General features: G+C 42.2%; 1 protein-coding gene across 2 annotated transcripts in view; it reads right to left on the bottom strand.

The window, feature by feature from the left end:
* Nucleotides 1–18,137, bottom strand: part of Gramd1c (GRAM domain containing 1C) — a 91,375-nt gene that overhangs the window by 44,265 nt on the left and 28,973 nt on the right. For both annotated transcript variants that reach the window (XM_037209750.1, XM_028872094.2), the window contains exons 4-6: nt 9,955–10,058; nt 9,296–9,391; nt 7,223–7,303 (exon numbers count right to left, since the gene is read on the bottom strand). In XM_037209750.1, the coding sequence (XP_037065645.1) occupies nt 7,223–7,303; nt 9,296–9,391; nt 9,955–10,058 (281 nt within the window). The remainder of the gene's footprint in view (nt 1–7,222; nt 7,304–9,295; nt 9,392–9,954; nt 10,059–18,137) is intronic.

Below are 18,137 nucleotides of genomic sequence, written 5' to 3'. Positions count from 1 at the left end.
CAACTCTGCTGTGTCATGTGAAAACACAAACAAATGAAAATGGCTGCGTTCCAATAAAACTTTATTTATGGGCACCGAACTTAGAATTTCATGTGATTGACAAGTATCAAGAAGTGTTATTCTTTGGTGGTGGTGGTGGTGGTGGTGGTGGTGTGTGTGTGTGTGTGTGTGTGTGTGTGTGTGTGTGTGTTAGCCATTTAAAAATGTAAATCCACTGGGCATGGTGGCATTTGGGAGGCAAAGGCAGGAGAATTATAAGTTCAAAACCAATGTGGTTGATAAGGTGAGCCACTGTCTCAGAAATCAAGTCAAAAAAGCATAAGAGACAGAAGTGGCCGGCTGGCTCTGGTAAGGGAGGTGGACTAGTTTAAATAGGGAAATGAGCTGAAGATGAGGTGGGGAAGAGCCCGGACCTTATCTTGAACTGTGGCTGCACGGTTCGTGGCAAAAGCCTGAGAAAGCACTGATTGTATCACAGACTAGTGTTGCTACCATCATCTGGCCCCGAAGTCCCAGGAACTCAGTGTGCTCTTGCTAAGCAGGGCAAAGGTTGTAGAAACTGAAAACTTCAAAAATGGGCAGGCTGACAGATAAACACATGTCTAGACATTGAAGACTCCTATCATGAGTTAATATTGGAAATATACCATCCTTTCAGACGGAGTGTACCAAGTCTTGAGTTGGAAAAAAAAAATAGTTCTATTAAAAACATTTTTCTTCTTTCTTTCAAGGAGATCCAATGTACCCCAGGTTGATCTAGAACTTCCTATGTAGCTTAGGACGACCATGAACTCCTATTTACATGTCCCCAGTGCTGGGATCACAGGGACTCAGTACATTGTATATACTAGGCAAGCATTCTCCTAACTGAACTAACACCCCAGCTCTACAAACATTCTTTTTCAAAGGCACTAGTATGAGTCTTAACTCTTTCCCTCTTCTGTGGATTTTACTGCAAAAATAAATAAACAAATGCAAAAACATGTGGCTCAAACATAATTTGGTCAAATAAAAATATTTGTTTAAATCAGGTAAGGGGATGCAAACCTTTAATCCCAGCACTTAGGAGGCAGAAGCAGGTGGATCTCTGAGTTTGAGACCAGCCTTGTCTATATAGTGAGTTCCAGGACAGCCAGGGCTATGTAGACAAACCCTGTGTTAAGACACAAAAGGAGACAAAAACAAATAAGCAAAATCTTTCTTCTAAATCAATTTGTTTTTACAGTTTTCTCATTCAAGAAGTAAACACAATCTATGTATTTATATTTAGAAATTTTTCTTTGTTTTTTTTTTTTAGAATATCACACAAGATCAAGAAATCAAGAGCCAGGTGTCATGGCACACACCTTCATTATCAGCACTTGGGAGGCAGAGGCAAGCGGATCTCTGTGAGTTCTAGGCCAGCCTGGTCTACAGAGTGAGTTCCAAGCCAGACAAGCCTACACAGTCAGTCCCTATGTCAATGAAAAGAAAACAAATCTAACTAGTATGCCTTTTATCAATCTGAAAACAAAGATAAACAAAAACTGAAAGCAAGTCCAATGTTTTAGTTAGGGTTTCTATTGCTGTGATAATGACCATGACCAAATCATGAGGTCAATCAGGGCAGAAACTTAACAGGGGAACCTGGAAGCAGAGACCATGGAGGAACCCTGCTCACTGGCTTGCTCCCACCAGCCTGCTCAGTTTCCTTTCTTGCACACCCAAGGACCACCTGCCCATGGATGGCACTGTCCCCAGTGAGTTAGGTCCTCCCAAATCAATCCTTAACCAAGAAACCCGCCCACATACTTGCCTTTATGTAGTAGAATATTTTAAGGTGTGTTACTTTTATGTTGCATTTGTTTAACTCTGTGAAGCTGTGTTACTGTGCCTGTCTAAAACACCCGATGGTCTGATAAAGAACTGAACAGCCAATAGCAAGGCAGGAGGAAGGATAGGCGGGACTGGCAGAGAGATAGATATAGATGGAGAAAGGATTGAGGGGAAGGAGTCAGAGGAGAGGACATCAGGGGTCAGTCACCCAGCTGCACAACCAGCAAGCCACAGAGTAAGAGTAAGAGTTATGGAAGTAAGAGAACGGGAAAAGCCCAGAAGCTAAAGGTAGTCAGGATAATTTAAGTTAAGAAAAGCTGGCTATAAACTAAGCCAAGCTAAGGCCTGGCATTCATAATTAAGAATAAGACTCCATGTGTGATTTATTTGGGAGCTTGGTCCAGCCCCCCCCCTCCCAAAAAAAAAGAGCAAAAGATCAAAGACCAACCAGCAACACCTTTAGGTCAATCTAATGGAAGCATTTTATCACTTAAGATTCCCTCTTCCCAGATATGTCAAATTGACAATAACTAACCAACCCCTCCTAGCATGGTAATAGATGACCATAATTCCATATGATTCTAGCACTTGAGGAAACAGAGGCAGAAGGATGACAGTTTCAAGTTTAGTCTGGGCTACACAAGTTCAAAGCCAGCCTGGGCTACATAGCAGTAGCCTGTCTAAAAACAGAAAGGAATGCAGGGAAGGTTTTAGAAGTCAAATAGAGCTTATAAAATTATAGACTATCAACACTATACCAGTTACCTAGCATTGTGCCTAGCACCTATTAACTTCATAAATGGTAGTTAGCATTATTGTATTAGTATGTTTTTATTATTGTTCTTCAAAGTTCACTAAAGAAACACAGAAAGGTAGCTTTCTGTTTTTCTACTTTGTTCTCTCTGTCCTCTCTATGCTTCACTCGCTCCGTGCCCAGATCAAACCTAGGGCCTTGCAAAAACTAGGTACTCCAAGCACTTAGCTACATCTTCAGCCCTGCCTCTGTGTGTGTGTGTGTGTGTGTGTGTGTGTGTGTGATACATGTGTACACACGTGTATACATGTGAGCTTGCCTGTTGCAGGCTCGTCTGCAGGATAGTTGTTGACATTGCGATGTCTTCAACTTTTTTACCTTTTTTTTTTTTGTTAAAGACAGAGTCTCTCATTGAACCTGGAGCTCACTGGCTCAGCAAGGCTGTCTCTGACCAGCAAGTCCCACAGTGTGCCTGTCTCTGCCTCCTTAGCAACAGGATTCTAGGTGTGCACTGTACACCTGTTTTTATCTGGGTGCTGAGGGTCCAAACGTAGGTCCTCATGCTTGCAGTAGCAAGTACGCGACCCATGGAGCCATCTCCCTAGTCCTACTTGTAGTTTCTATTCTAGGGAACTTCCACAGTCTTTAAGATTCTGGGAGTTGGAAAGATGCCTCAGTGGTTAGATGCATTTCACTGCTCTTGGGGAGTACCTGGATTCAGTTTCCATCTCCCAATTCACAACTACCTACACCCCTATTTCCAGGAGATCTGATGCCCTCTTCTGGTCCCCACAAGTTTCTGCACACTAATGCTGCACACTTATTCATGCAGACTCACACACGTACACATACAAATTTTAAGAAAATAAACTTCTAAGAGAGAGAGAGAGAGAGAGAGAGAGAGAGAGAGAGAGAGAGAGAGAGAGAGAGAGAGAGAGATGCTAGAGGCTAGAGAGATGGCTCAGCAGTTAAGAGCATTGGTGGTTCTTACAAAGGACCCAGGTTTTATTCCCAACACACACATGGTAGCTCACAACCATCTGTAACTCCAGTTCCAGGAGATCAGATGCCCTCTTTTAGCCTCCAAGGGCACCAGGCATGCATGTGGTACACAGACATATGTGCAGATAAAACACACATATACTTAAAATAAAATTATATATATATATATATTCTTTGTTTTTCAAGACAGGGTTTCTCTGTGTAGTTTTGGTGCATCTTGCTCTGTAGACCAGGCTGGCCTTGAACTCGCAGAGATCTGCCTGGCTTTGCCTTCCAAGTGCTGAGATTAAAGGCGTGCGCCACTGCCACCTTTCTTTTTTCTTTTTTTTTTTTTTTAAGATTCTAGTTAAGATAGTTTTAGGTAGTATTTAAAATATATGCTTCAACATCGTTTCTTGTCTCATTACAGAGCAGAGATGGCCGCTCTTATTATTAAATAAGAGTTAATGCCTACTTGAAATAGCATTACATGTTAGTGCTAAAGACAATGAAATGATCAAAAGGTTTGACAAGCTCAAGTAATATATGAAGATGGTAGTCCTCCACTCATGTGAACAAAGAATACAAAAGTCATCATACACACACACACACACACACACACACACACACTGTACAAGCACACACACAAACATACACATGTACACAATAAACATTGAATGTTGAGTATTTAAAATAGTGTTTGACTTGTAAGTTCAGTCACTTCAGTCTTTGCTCCGGTTTTGTGTGGCTTTCTTCCTCTTTCTTTGGTTTGTTGAGACAGGGTCTTCCTAACCTACCCTAACCCACCCCAGGCTGGCCTTGAACTCTCCAGTCTGCTCCAGCATCCTCAGTGTCAGAATCGTAGGCATGCACCACTGCTTCATCCCCTCTCCCTTACTTTTGATAGATCTAGGTAAAGCTTGTTGATTTTTAATTTGTTTCCCAAAACAACCTTTCATTCTATGGACCCATTTTGCTATTCTCTATTTTGTTCATTTCTGCTCCAATGTTTATGTTTCTTTGGTTCTGCTTATATGGAGTTAATTTGCTCTCCTATTTCTAGCTTCATAAATCCAAACGGTAGGCTACTGATCCAAGATCAGCCTTTTAAATATGTAACAAGTGTTTACAGTTATAATTTCCCTTCTAAATGCTGCTTTAGCTGTATCCCATGAGATTTGGTGTAGTTTTGTTTTCATTTAGGTTGTGAAAGGATTTAAAAAAAAAATTTCCCTTGTGATTTCTTCTTTTCCTCAGCGGCTCTTTAGGAATGTTCTATTTAACTTTTACTTTCTAGTGAACCTCTGGTTCCTAATTTCATTCCACTGTGATCAGAGAATACATTTTGCATTACTTTAATCCCTTTGAATGCATTGATACTTGCTTTATAATCTAGTATTATGGTCAGTTCTGGAGAGTATCCACATGCCCTTGAGAAGAATGTATAGCTGATGCTGTTGATAAAGCATTCTATAGGTGTCCTTTGGTCCTGGCTAGTTTGTGGTTGTGTTCTTCTGCTTACCCTGAGGAACTCTGTCCAGTTGTTCCCGTCATTGAAAGTGGGGTTTTTGAATTCAGCTTTTACTGCTAAATTGTTCCTTTCTCCCTCCAATTTTGCTCATTTTTTTCTTTATATACTTTAGAACTCTGTTACAAGGTACATATGCACTTAAAACGGTTGTGAATTCCAGACAATTTGGCCCTTCTACCAATACAAATACACCCCTTGTCTATCCACTTCAGTTTTAAAGACTGCCTTGCCAGGTATCCTGTCAACACTGTTCTCTGTTTACGTGTAATATTATTTCCTTCTTTCCCTTTCAAGGTATCTGTTCTTTGACTCTATTCTGTCTCAAACATCACATACAGTTGGACTATCTATTTTTTATTCCATCAGTTTTTGGATCTCAATTGCACTGTTGGCTCCTTTATAGTTATATGAGGATTTAAGTAATATCTAGTAAAAGATCATTTTAGGAAGAGTGCTGGCCATTTTATGTCAACTTAACACAAACTAGAGTCATCAGAGAGGAGGGAGCCTTGATTGAGAAAATGTCTCCATAAGATCCAGCAGACAAGCCTGTAAGGCACTTTCTTAATTAGTCATCAATGGCCTGGGTTGGTGGTCCTGGGTTCTACAAGAAAGCAGGCTGAGCAAGCCGTGAGGAGCAGGCCAGTAAGCAACATCCCTCCATGGTCTCTGCATCAGCTCCTGTCTCCAGGTTCCTGCCCCATTTGAGTTCCTGTCCTGACTTCCTTTGATGATGGATGTGATGTGGAAGCCTGAGCTGAATTAACCCTTTCCTCCCCAAGTTGCTTCAGTCACGGTGTTTTACCACAGCGATAGAAAGCCTAAGCTACTAAGTCCATTTTGTTTATCAAATGTGTGTGTCCCTTTATGTTTCCAGTATTGGCTTCTTACACGTTAAATAGGTATTTATTTTCTAGTTATTGTTTTACTTCCATTAATGTTTCTTCTACTATCTTTTTTTTTTCTTGATCAGTAGCCCAGGGATTATAATTAGCACAGTAATGTAACCATAGGGGTTGAGGGTATGGCTCAGTGGTACATGCAGGAGGCTCTGGATTCAACCACCAGAACAACAACAAATTAAGGGGCTGGGACGATAGCTCGGGAAATGCTTGCTGGACAAGTATGAGAGCCAAAGTTTGAATCCCAAACACCCTTATAAAAGGCCAGAAAGGGCTGCACCACATACCTACAGCTCCGGCCCTGGGAGATGGAGGCAGACAGCTCCTGCGCTTGCTGGCCTGCCAGCCTAACTGGAACAGTCAACTTCTGGAGCAATGAGACCCTGTCTCACAGGAGTAAGGTGGAGTGTGGCCAAGGAAGACATCGGATGTCCCCCTCAGGCCTCTGTACACACTCGAATCTCCACTAGCTTAGATGCACGCACCCACCACAAAAACCTTCTTTAATAAAAACTTGCTAATTCACATTTTTATTACAATTATTTATTTATTCTTGAATTCGGGTCATCAGGCTTGGTGGCAAGTGCCCAGTTTTTAAGTTTTAAAATTTTTCTTCCTTTCTTTTCTTTTTATTGGCTGTGGGGTAGGATCTTTTTGACTGGAGTCTCACTGTGTAGCTCTGGCTGCCCTGGAACTCAATCTGTAGACCTCAAACTCACAGAGATTCTCCTGCCTCTGCCTCCTGAGTATTGGGATTGAAGACATATGCTATCACTGCCCAATTCTTCAATTTTTTTTTAAATTTAAGAAATAACACAAAAATAACTATAGATCTTTTGCTTTAAAGAATTTGAAGTGTTAGCCAGGTGGTGGTGGCGGCGGCGCACGCCTTTTATCCCAGCATTCAGGAGGCAGAGGCAGGCGGATCTCTGTGAGTTTGAAGATAGCTTGGGCTACAGAGCTAGGACAGCCAGGGCTGTGACACAGAGAAACCCTGTCTCAGCAAAATAAAATAAAATAAAATAAAATAAAATAAAATAAAATAAAATAAAATAATAAAATAAAATAAAATAAAATAAAATAAAATAAAATAAAAAACAACAACAACAGAATTTCTATTGTGGAATTGTCATCTGAATTACATTCATGAAAACAAGAAAGGCTCTGCACAAATTCTACGTAGGTCCACACTAGCCCCCCTGTGCCTTCTTACAGCAGGCCTCTGGGATGAACACTTACCTTATCTAATAACACATTCTGCCACAACCGAAATATGCTCAGGTAGCTTCTGTCTCTGGCACCGAAAGACGTAAAGAAAAACTACAAAGACAAATAAGGGGACAAATTAAGCACCGTGGAAACGAAGGGGACAGACACACTGGATAAACAAAGTGCACTTAGCGTCTTAGGGTTTCTATTGCTGTGATAAGACACCGTGACCAAAGCCACTTGGGGAGGAAAGGGTTTGCTCAGCTTATGCCTGCACATCCCAGTTCTGTCACGAAGGTCTGTGGGGTCCTGCTGACCAAAGCCCACAGCTACCAACTCCTCACACTGTTTTCACTTGTCTTTGTGTTAAAAGAAAAACAAATAATGGCTGCATAAATGAGACTTCTTTATAAGCCCTCCCCTGTAACAATAGCATACTAAACATCATTTTCAAACATAGTGTTGTTCTTATCTACCAGGGAAATGGGCTAAAATTAGGCAGCTGTTTATGTTCATAATAATTTTCTCAAATTAATCTAAATAAATTTATAGAAAAAATGGAAGTATTTTATTCTGAACTTTGCGATATGATGCCTGTCAGTTGAGCCACATATAAACTAAGAATACAAGTAGATTTCAGAAATGTATATATTAATGATATGAATTTTAAGTTAGGCAACTTTTTCAAGTGTTAAAAATACTCCAAAAATATTGGATCCCTGCACATAAAACACTCAAGTTAAACTCTGAGGCTTCTGATGTTATGGAAAACAGTAGAATGCTCTATCTGTAATTCTGTGTCTGTTTTCAGCACTATATCTTTCTCTACATTTAGCTATTTTTGTAAAGTCATATTTAAAGTTGACTTCAATGAGAAAATACAGCAAGAGGTATCCTTGAACGAGGCCTCCCAGTGGGTCTTCTCTTCCATCGACCTAGTCAGTGACCGCCTATCACAGAGCTGATCTACAGGGAGGAGGAAGCTAGTTCTATGCTGGAGTGATTAAGAAAATTTCACACATGATTTGGGTATTAATGTTTTTACAGACAGATTTTTCAATTCATTAATCTGAGGCCTCTCGATTATATGTATATATACACACACACACACACACACACACACACACACACACACACATATATATATATATATATATCGATATATATACGATATATATATATTGGGAGGGGTGAGCATGTCAAGACAGGTTTTCTTTGTATAACAGCCCTGGCTGTCCTGGAACTCACTCTGCAGACCAGGCTGGCCTTGAACCCAGAGATCCTCCTGCCTCTGCCCCCTGAGTGCTGGGATTAAAAGCATGCACCACCATGCCCTGCTTTCGATAGATAGCCTTAGTAGAGGATCCATCCTAGCAATCTGTAGCTGAAAGTTTTCCTGTGTCCCACCAGGTCCTGCAGCTGCTTGAACCCAATTAAACACACAGAGGCTTATATTACTTACAAACTCTATGGTCTATGGCGGGCCTCTTGCTAGCTAGCTCTTATATCTTAAATTAACCCATTTCTATAAACCTATACTTTGCCACATGGTTTGTGGCTTACCAATACCTTTACATCTTGCTTCTCCTGGCGGTAGCTCTCTGCCTTGCCTCTACTTTCTCTTCCTGTCTGTTTGGATTTCCCTCCTGCCCCTAAGCTGCCTTGCCATAGGCCAAACGGCTTTATTTACCAACCAATCAGAGCAACACATATTCACAGCATACAGAAAGACATCCACAGCAGTAATCTGCAGACACTGTTGCATACATATCATGTGACCTAATGATTACTACTGTCTCTTTTGGATTTCCTTATTATTTTAATTAGCATTCAAAGAAATGGGTTTAATTGTGACATCTTTATATGTACGTAGTTATCTTTTATCTTAGTCACACACACACACACCCACTGTCCTTTCCCACCTCCCTGCTGTCCTCTTTCTTCTCTGCAAATGGTAACCATTTAAACATACAAGAGTCTGTTACTGATATCCTGTGGCTCCACAAGACACTGTAGCTTCAAGAACTATCTACCCCCCAGTGCTACCAGTGTGAGATAGTTTCTCCCTGCTATTAATACGGCTAAGATAGACAAGTCCCTCACCTTTTCGCCCTCGGTGATGATCTGGATAGCATTTGGGATGAGTCGAGCAGTTTTCTCCTTGGTCATAAAGGTTATATTCTTTAAAGCAATAGAAATCTAAACACACACACACACAAAAAAAATATTTTTTAAAAACTGAAATTCATATTTTCAGAAGCATATACAACCCCAAATACGAAGTGTTACATCAGTCTAATCCAGAGTATTTGGCTGAAAGACCTGCTTTAGGAGTTCACAAGCACATGCTGTGTTCTCTGTGAAAATCAAAGTCAGCATTCGGACGTGTTCCCTTCAGCATTCTGCCCATCAGTCCCAGGATCTAACATTAGGACTGGGTGTGAAAGACACGTGGAAGTTCAGGCTCCACATTTAAACTTGGAGAACAATGTAGACAGTCTGTCAAGTAACCATGGTTTTGGCAATCAAGCCCTTCCAACTGAACTGTAGTAAGTACAAATGGAGCCTGATGTATTGAAATTAGAAAAATACATTACACATTTACGCACGTAAAAATACATTATACTTACATAAACATAGATACACAAATGCATACCATTTTACTTTTGAATCATCCTCAATACACTGCTTTTTAAGAGTACTGTGTACATTTCTGACTATGCAATTATTTGTATCAACAAATCAAATGCAAAATATCTTACTGTAGTTTCCCATCTGAAGATGTTGCTATAGAAACAAAGCCAGTTTTCTGAAAGGTACAGCCGCCCCTGAAGCAAAATATCCCTCTGAAGGGCACAAGCATAATCTATGCAGACAAAAATGAAAAGATTATTCACAAAAATCTGACAACTGAATAAACCTTATACTACTACTTCAGCTTGTGAAAAGACATCACTGATCATTCATTCATTCATATACTCTATGCCAGCTATTTTGTTAAGCACTAAGTGCACCAGAAATATTGCTTACCCTCATGGAACTTTGTAAACCAAAGGTAGGTGTGATGGTTAATATTGTCAACCTGCTAGAATCTGGAATAATCCAGGAGACATGCCCCTGGCCATGCCTGTGAGGGATGCCTCAATCAGATTAACTGAGAAAGTAAGACCCACCCTGGATGAATGTGGGCAATACCATTCCATGAGCTGGGGGCCCAGACTACATGAAATGGAGAAAACTTGCTGCTTTCTGACTGTTAGTGCAATGTAACAAGCTGCCTCAAATGCCTGCCACCATGACTTCCTTGTAGCTGAATTCCTAAACGGTTTTATTAAATAAAAAACACGAAGCCAAATATAGGGATGAAAGCCTTAGAGATCAGGGAAATAGGAATAGACACCAACCTTACCTCTCTAGCTCTGTAGCTACCAAAAGTGAACTACTTCCTGTCTAACATGCACCTTTATTGCCTTGCTGTTCTGCCCTCTCATTGGCTCTTAACCCAGCTACCTCACTTCCTTGTCACTGCCTGTCTGTATAGACCTCCAGGTCTCTATGGTTGGTACCGGGGTTTAAAGGCATGTGTTACCACGGCTTGGCTCTGTTCCCTAGTGTGGCCTTGAACATACAGACCTAGCCTGCCAAGTAATCGGATTAAGGGTGTGTGATACCACTGCCTGACTTTTGTGTTTACTTAATGGCTTGCTATTTCCTCTGATCTCCAGGCAAATTTTATTTATTAACATACAAATAAAATATCACCACACTTCCTCACCATCATGGACTGTGAGCCGAAATGAAGCCGTTCTCCTCCAAGTTGCTTTTGTCAGCAACAGGAAAAGTAATGAACACAGTTCAGGAAAGCAGTCCCTCGTGGTGAGGAAGGCAGGTAGAGGAGCAGACTAGTCAGTGATGAAGCAGAGACAGGGGAATGCCAGCACTCAACTGCTTTCCCCCACTTCCCCTCCTTATTCAGTACAGGCAGGACTCTCAGGTCACGAGATGGTGTGACCCACATTCAGGGTTTTCCACCCGCAGTTAAAGCTCCTGGAAATTCGCTCACAGACACACCCAGAGGTGTGTCTCCTAGGAGATTCCAAATCCAATCAAGTTGACAATAAAGATCAACCATCAACAAATACAAACACGAGTATGATGATGACCAAAGCGCAGAGAAAATCATAACATAACAAGAGTCAGGGGGAGGGTATAGAGAGAACATTATCAGGAATGACTTCCCTGAATAAGTATTCTTTTAAAAAGAACCCAAAGATTAGGGGAGGTGGTGGCGCACACCTTTAATCCCAGCTCAGGAGGCAGGGCAGACAGATCCCTGTGAGTTCCAGGCCAGCTAGGGATATATAAGTAGGAGAAGTTGGAGAAGGTGGACCCTGAAAGGTCTCACAGTTCATTGTACAACTCCTGAGCTTTAAGTGGAAGGAACATGGTTAGATCTATTTTTTTGTTTGTTTGTTTGTTTGTTTTGTTTTTCGAGACAGGGTTTCTCTGTGTAGCTTTGTGCCTTTTCCTGGAACTCACTTGGTAGCCCAGGCTGGCCTCGAACTCACAGAGATCCGCCTGGCTCTGCTCCCGAGTGCTGGGATTAAAGGCGTGCGCCACCACCGCCCGGCTAGATCTATGTTTTTAAGTACCACTTTATTCAGGCTGTAGAAAAGGGTTTTTTTGCTGTGACCTCTCACAACCTTGGAGATGGACCTAAGTGGGGCAACAGGGAATGCAGAAACAGCAGACACACACACACACACACACACAGAAAAGCTGGGGTTGGGTGGGTCATGCACTCTGATGGAAACGCACCAGCAGCAGCTTGGAGACATCTCTTTTATTTTATGCATCTAAACCAAGGCAGGGTTATTATGTACAACTGAACAAGGAGGCTGGTTTAGTTAATCCTGGTGGGGGTTCTGCAGGAGAGCAGTCTCATGTTACAGTCACTGGGAAAGAAGAAGCTATCATTGATAGCTCCTGTATACACTGTTTTAGCTAAAGGTCAATCTTTCATCAATGCTCTTCTTGGACCAGGGAAGACTTTGCCATTTCCCTGAGCCTGACCTAGAGAAGGCTTTGACATTCCCATGCATCTGAGGCGTTGGGGCCCTTGACATGGATATGCTCACATCAACAATACACATCCACCCAGGGCTTCCTCCCCAGATTCTGGGAAGTCAACTACAAGTCTTAGGAAAAGTGGATAGTGACTCAGACCAGAAATATTAAGATTCAGAGACATTTAGAAAATAGCACTAATAGGGAATTGGTGATTGATTAGATATTGGATAAGAATAAGAGAATGATCAGAAAAATATATGAAGCTAGAGAATGTGCTAGCATGTATGTTTAACATCCACAAAGCCCTGGTTTGTAGCCTTAGCAAAACACACATGCATGAGCGTGCTTACACACACACACACACACACACACACACACACACACACACACACCACTGTATACAATTTAATTCAGTTTCCAGGCTGATCCCTTCCACATCAACACTAAAATCTTTTAAAATCAAGTCTTCTGTTAAGAAGAAGAAGAGGAGGAGGAGGAGGGGAGGGGGGAAAGGAAGAAGGAAGAAACTATGTTATTGCCTACCAAACAAGTTAATTAAACCATTGTGATAGTTTTAATTGACAATTTATATAATCTAAAATTACCTAAGCGTTTCAGTGAGAGACTATCTAGATTGAACTGACCTGTGGGCATGTTTTAGGGAATTATCTTGATTACATTGATTAAAGTAGAAAGACTAGACCATTGTGGGTAGCAAGCACTGTTCCCTGGGTTTCAGTCCGAGTCCGTGTAAGATGACAGAGAGGAGAGAGAGGAGAGAGAGGAGAGAGAGGAGAGAGAGAGAGAGAGAGAGAGAGAGAGAGAGAGAGAGAGAGAGAGAGAGAGAGAGAGAGAGAGATGAGCAAATGCAGGCATGCATTCGTCAGTCACTCTTCTTCCTGATTATGGATGTGATGTAACCAGCTCCCTCATGGTAAGGAATAATAACCTGGAACTGACAGCTGGTCAACTCCTTTTCCTCTACTTGCTTTTGTCAGGGTATTTTGTCTGAGCAGCTGCAGAGAAACAAAGACTAGTTTGCTTTCAGTTGTTGTGATAAACACTGGGACCCAAAGAAGCTTGGGAGAAGAGGAAGGGCTAGCTTGGCTTACACTTCCACGTCACGGTCTATCATCATAGCAGGACCCTGAGAGAAACCACCCAAGAACACTGTTTACTGGCTCCATTTCCAAGGCTTGCTCAGCTTGCTTTCTTATCCAATCCGGAACCACCTGCCTAAGGTCAGCACTGCTCACATGATCTGAGCCCTTTCACATCAATCCTGAATCAAGAAAATGCTCACAGACATTTCCACAGGCCAGTTTGATGGAGACAATTCTTCAGCTAATGGTCCCTTCTTCCCAGATGACTCTAGTTGATGTTGAGCTGGTAAAAACTAAGCGGCACAAATATCATGCCTCTACCATTTAGATCCTGCTTAGGGCCTAATTTGAACCGCAGGGCCAAACTACGGACAACACACGGTATGAAGAGTTTCTGTAAGGTGATTCAGATAACTGCTAAATTTTAAAATCGAATAAGGTAAGTTTTTTTTTATTTTAAAATAAAAGTTGTCAGGCACAGTGATGTACACCTTTAATCCCAGCACTCAGGAGGCAAAGGCAGGTGGATCTCCAGGAGTTCGAGGCCAGCCAGACATAGGGAGTTCCAGGACAGCCAGGGCTACATAACGAGACCCTGTCTCAAACAAAACAAACATAATTCAACAAAAAAGTTGAATAAGCCTCAAAATACTTAACCTTAGTTGTGTTAAAGTTCTAAACAAACACGGAAAACTGAGCAAGGTAGTCAGCCTTTAGTAATGCTTCCTTCAGAGAAAGTTAAAAACAACAACAAACAAACAAGAAACTGAGATGCCACCAAACAAACACTCTCAGTAAACAACTGAGCAGATTAGGCTGCTCTTTCACTAGCGTGTGTCTCCCAAACACAGTGGGTTAAAGGTCATCTTCAGGTGCCATGACATTTTCATCGTAACCACTGAAAGATTTTTTTTTTTTTTTTTTTTTTAATCATCCAGTGCTTCTCAGACTTCAGAAATCCCTGGTTGGCTGCTACTACAGAGTACCAGCTCTTCCCTACAGTTCTGATTAAACAGGCCTCCTGGGGCAACTGGAAGGGGACCACGTCTCGGCCTGTCAGATAGTGCCCGCCTCGCTATGTAGATCACCCTGCACTGATTTATACCAGCTATACTGAAAGCTACAGTCCACACCTGGAACGTGTTAACAGAGGAATATTTGGTCCCGTTGGCTTTTCTTAGGGCGTTTTCTTTAATGACTTCCCAGTTCCTTTCCTGCTCCTTTGAAGGTGATCTGAATCGTTTCAAAAAGCTCAACAGGCTTCTCACCAGCTTCACAGCCCAGGGAAGTTTCTTCGAGGACCCAGGAGTCGTCCAGGAAGATAAGAGCCTAAATCCCCTGGCTTCCAGCCACAAGACTACCTCTGTCATAAAGATGTGAGTTTACTTTTCCAGGGGATTTTACTCACTAGCTGTCCCTGCTGGTTTCCCTAATCGCTAGGTAAAGTTGAGATGAATTAAATGTGGCATGGTGATGTCAACTTGGCTTATTTCAGGACTGGTCATCCTTTCTTCTTTTCCCTCCCTCCCTCCCCCCTCCTTTCCTTCCTTCACTTCCTACAGGTTCTCATACAGCCTAGCTAGGCCGGCCTCAAACTCACTTTATCGCTAAGGATGACTTTGAACCCCTAATCCCCTGCCTGCACCCCTCCACGGCTGGAATTGCAGGCCTGTTTATGTGGTGCTGGGGATGAAACCCATGAGGCTAGCACTCTACACATTGAAGGCATCCTCAGCACCCAGCTACATCTAAACTTTAGGAGCAGTTTCCAGCCAGTTGTATCTGCCTGGCTATCAGTTTTTGCAATCTTACACAGACCACATTATGAATTTTATTCTTGCTTGTATGCTTTACTTCGTTATTATTGTTCTCAGACAGGGTCTTTCTGTGTAGCTCAGGTTGGTGATGAACTCATGTATTGTAGGCTGGCCCAAAACTTGGTATCCTCTGCCTCCAAATGTTAGACTTGCAGACATGGTTCACCATGGCTGGCTCGCATTTTAGTTTATGTTTAATCAATAACCAAGTGCTTTTTTTTTTTATTCTTCTGCCTTTATGGAGAGGTATTCTGAGTTGGCAAGAGATTTTGTACTGGATTATATGTCCTCAATAGAACATTATCCTGTTTGTACATCGATCTTATTCACTTAGATAGTCAGAAAACTCAAAATTAAATTTTGAGCAATAACATCACCAAGAAAAAGAATAGTCTCCTAAATAATTCTTTCAAAGGGGTAAAAGTATGAATGCCATTACTTTAAAAAAAAAAAAAAAGCAGAACATAGAACCGTGCAGGTTGGAAGGGGTATTTGTTAGACACGTGTTTTTTTCCTTCTCCTTCTACAAACTTCTTTTGAGATAAGAAGACATTTAGTCAATTAAACTCAAAACAGTGCTGAGGGAGGGCAGGGAGGTACATTAGCAGACTGGAAGATCGTTTACAGTTTTAGAATGCCAATGAATGGCCCCTCGTATAAAATAAGTGAACAAAACCAGTGAATGGGGCCTCGGCTCCAGAACCTACAGAAGGCTGCAGCAGAGGGTGTCCTCATCCCCTATGTGTGCACAGGGGTGGGTTTGCAACAGGGACAGCCACCCAGGAACTGACTGACAGGCTCCTCAGGCCGGCCTTAGCCACACTCACCTCCTCTCCAAACACTGGCGGCACCAATGCCCCAGCTTCTCTATAAGAAAAACAGACCCTGTGGGGCCACATAAAAAAGAGCGCAGCCTCTGGTGGGAGTGTTAGCGTCATGGGGTAGCAGTCACCTTTCCACAAGCAAGGAAGGGAGGACGGGGCATTTGAAATCTCGTACGTCATCCAAAGGCCGTGGGTTGAAGGCTTTGTTCCCAGCCTGCAGCACTACTTGGAGGTGATGGAACCCGTGAACTAGGAATAGGGGGCGTATTGGGAGGAAATTGGGTCACTGTGGAGTGGTGACTTCTGCTCCACCACACAGTCCCTGCAAATAATTAATGGCTTCAACACAAGCCCTAAAGCAATGGCAACATGGGCCGTGAATGGGAACATCTGAAACCGTGAGCCAAAGTCCGTCTTCCTTTCTCTTCCAAGTTGATTATCTCGGGTGTTTTGTCACCGCACAGAAACTGGCCCACGAGACGGGTCCATCAGCATGCTTCTTCCCACCCTCCCACACACAGGCAAGAGTGATCTGGGGGGAACAGAGGTATACGCCTCCAGAGGGAAGCCGTTCCAGCTGTTTCATCTGTCTAGTCCTTCATTCACAGCCATAGACTACGCAGTTCACATTCTTCCCATATACAGTCTTCCTCACACCAGCCTAGCCTGCCACTCAGACCCAAATCATTGCAAGGCTAAAATCACTGAAAAAAAGGAGGGGGGAGGGGAAGGGAAAGAAACTTTGAGTTTTTCCATTGTGTAATTTGGGCCATCTGTTACTTCAGAGTTGATGACCAGTATCTGTGAAAACATCTGGGCAGACTGGAGAGACTTCTGACTAATAAAACCTAAGGAGCGTGGGGCTGGAGGGATGGCTCAGTGGTTGACAGTACTTGCTGCTCTTGCAGAGGACCCAGGTTCTGTCCCCAGCACCCACAAAGCAACTCACAATCATCCGTAACCCCAATTTGAAGGGATTTGAGGCCACTTTCTGACCTCTTCTGGCACTAAGCACACACACACATGGTGACATACATACAGGTAAAATACACATATAAATAAAACATAGGTTTCCATACATTTCTATACATGTCCAATTCTTTTTGTTTTCTTTTTTTAAAACAGAGTCTGTGTTGCCCTAGCTGGCCTCAAACTCACAGAAATCCACCATCCTCTGCCTCCTGAATGCTAGGAATTTTTTTTTTTTTTTTTGAGCTGAGGACCGAACCCAAAGCCTTGCTCTTGCTAGGCAAGAGCTCTACCACTGAGCTAAATCCCCAACCCTGAATGCTAGGATTAAAGGTGCATACTACCACATCTGGCAACTATCAGTATTTTAATCATCTCACCTAAGGCTCCCCTTTCCATGTTCTAGCCTCACTCCAGTCTAGCCACACTCATGGTTAGCTGGAAGCATTGAGGGTATTGATATGCCTCGATAGTATCATTTTCCTACATGCAGAATTGCTGGCTCAAATGGAGTTATAGATTTTAATTAAGAATTCTTTGATCAAGATTAGTAAAGAAAAAAGAGAAGGCCCAAGTGAGTCTTAAGAGTAAAAAAAAAAAAAAGCCATGCTAATGCAGACAATTGGAAATTTTCAAAGATGTCTATGGTCATACCATCACAAATGCACTTGATTTCACAACTAATCAGGGCTGGGCCTAGTTAGGACGTGGATGGGAATTTTTTTCCACGAGATAGTTAGAAATTGCTGTAATTTTGCACTTACACGTGAGATGAATAGACTAACAATCTAATCACAAGGTCTACATCTGTGAGAGGAGGCCATAAGCCCTTAAAATATGGTTATCAGTGTTCAACACCACATGCTGGTTAATTAGCATGTACACATTTGAGAAAGGTTTTCACTGGTGACACTGGTCCTTTATCCATCAGGATATCAGATGCTAGGCAGGGATTAACATTGGTTAAGTTAGTTTTATCAGTGTTCAGGGTCAGTTAAAATATTTTAGAGACTCTTCTCATCGGTAGGTATGGAGAACAAGAGCTGAGGAGACCTTAACTTTAGGTGTGTACCGTGTTCCCTACATCACAGCTGCTGCCGCTGCCTCCTCTTCTTCAGTCACCAGTGACCTCTAATTGGCCAAATCCAAATGATTAATTTCC

Source organism: Peromyscus leucopus, chromosome 12 (genome assembly GCF_004664715.2).
Source record: "Peromyscus leucopus breed LL Stock chromosome 12, UCI_PerLeu_2.1, whole genome shotgun sequence".
Classification (NCBI taxonomy): Eukaryota; Metazoa; Chordata; class Mammalia; order Rodentia; family Cricetidae; genus Peromyscus; species Peromyscus leucopus.
The sequence above is the reverse complement of the archived record's forward strand: the minus strand, read 5'-3'. Positions and strand labels throughout refer to the sequence as shown.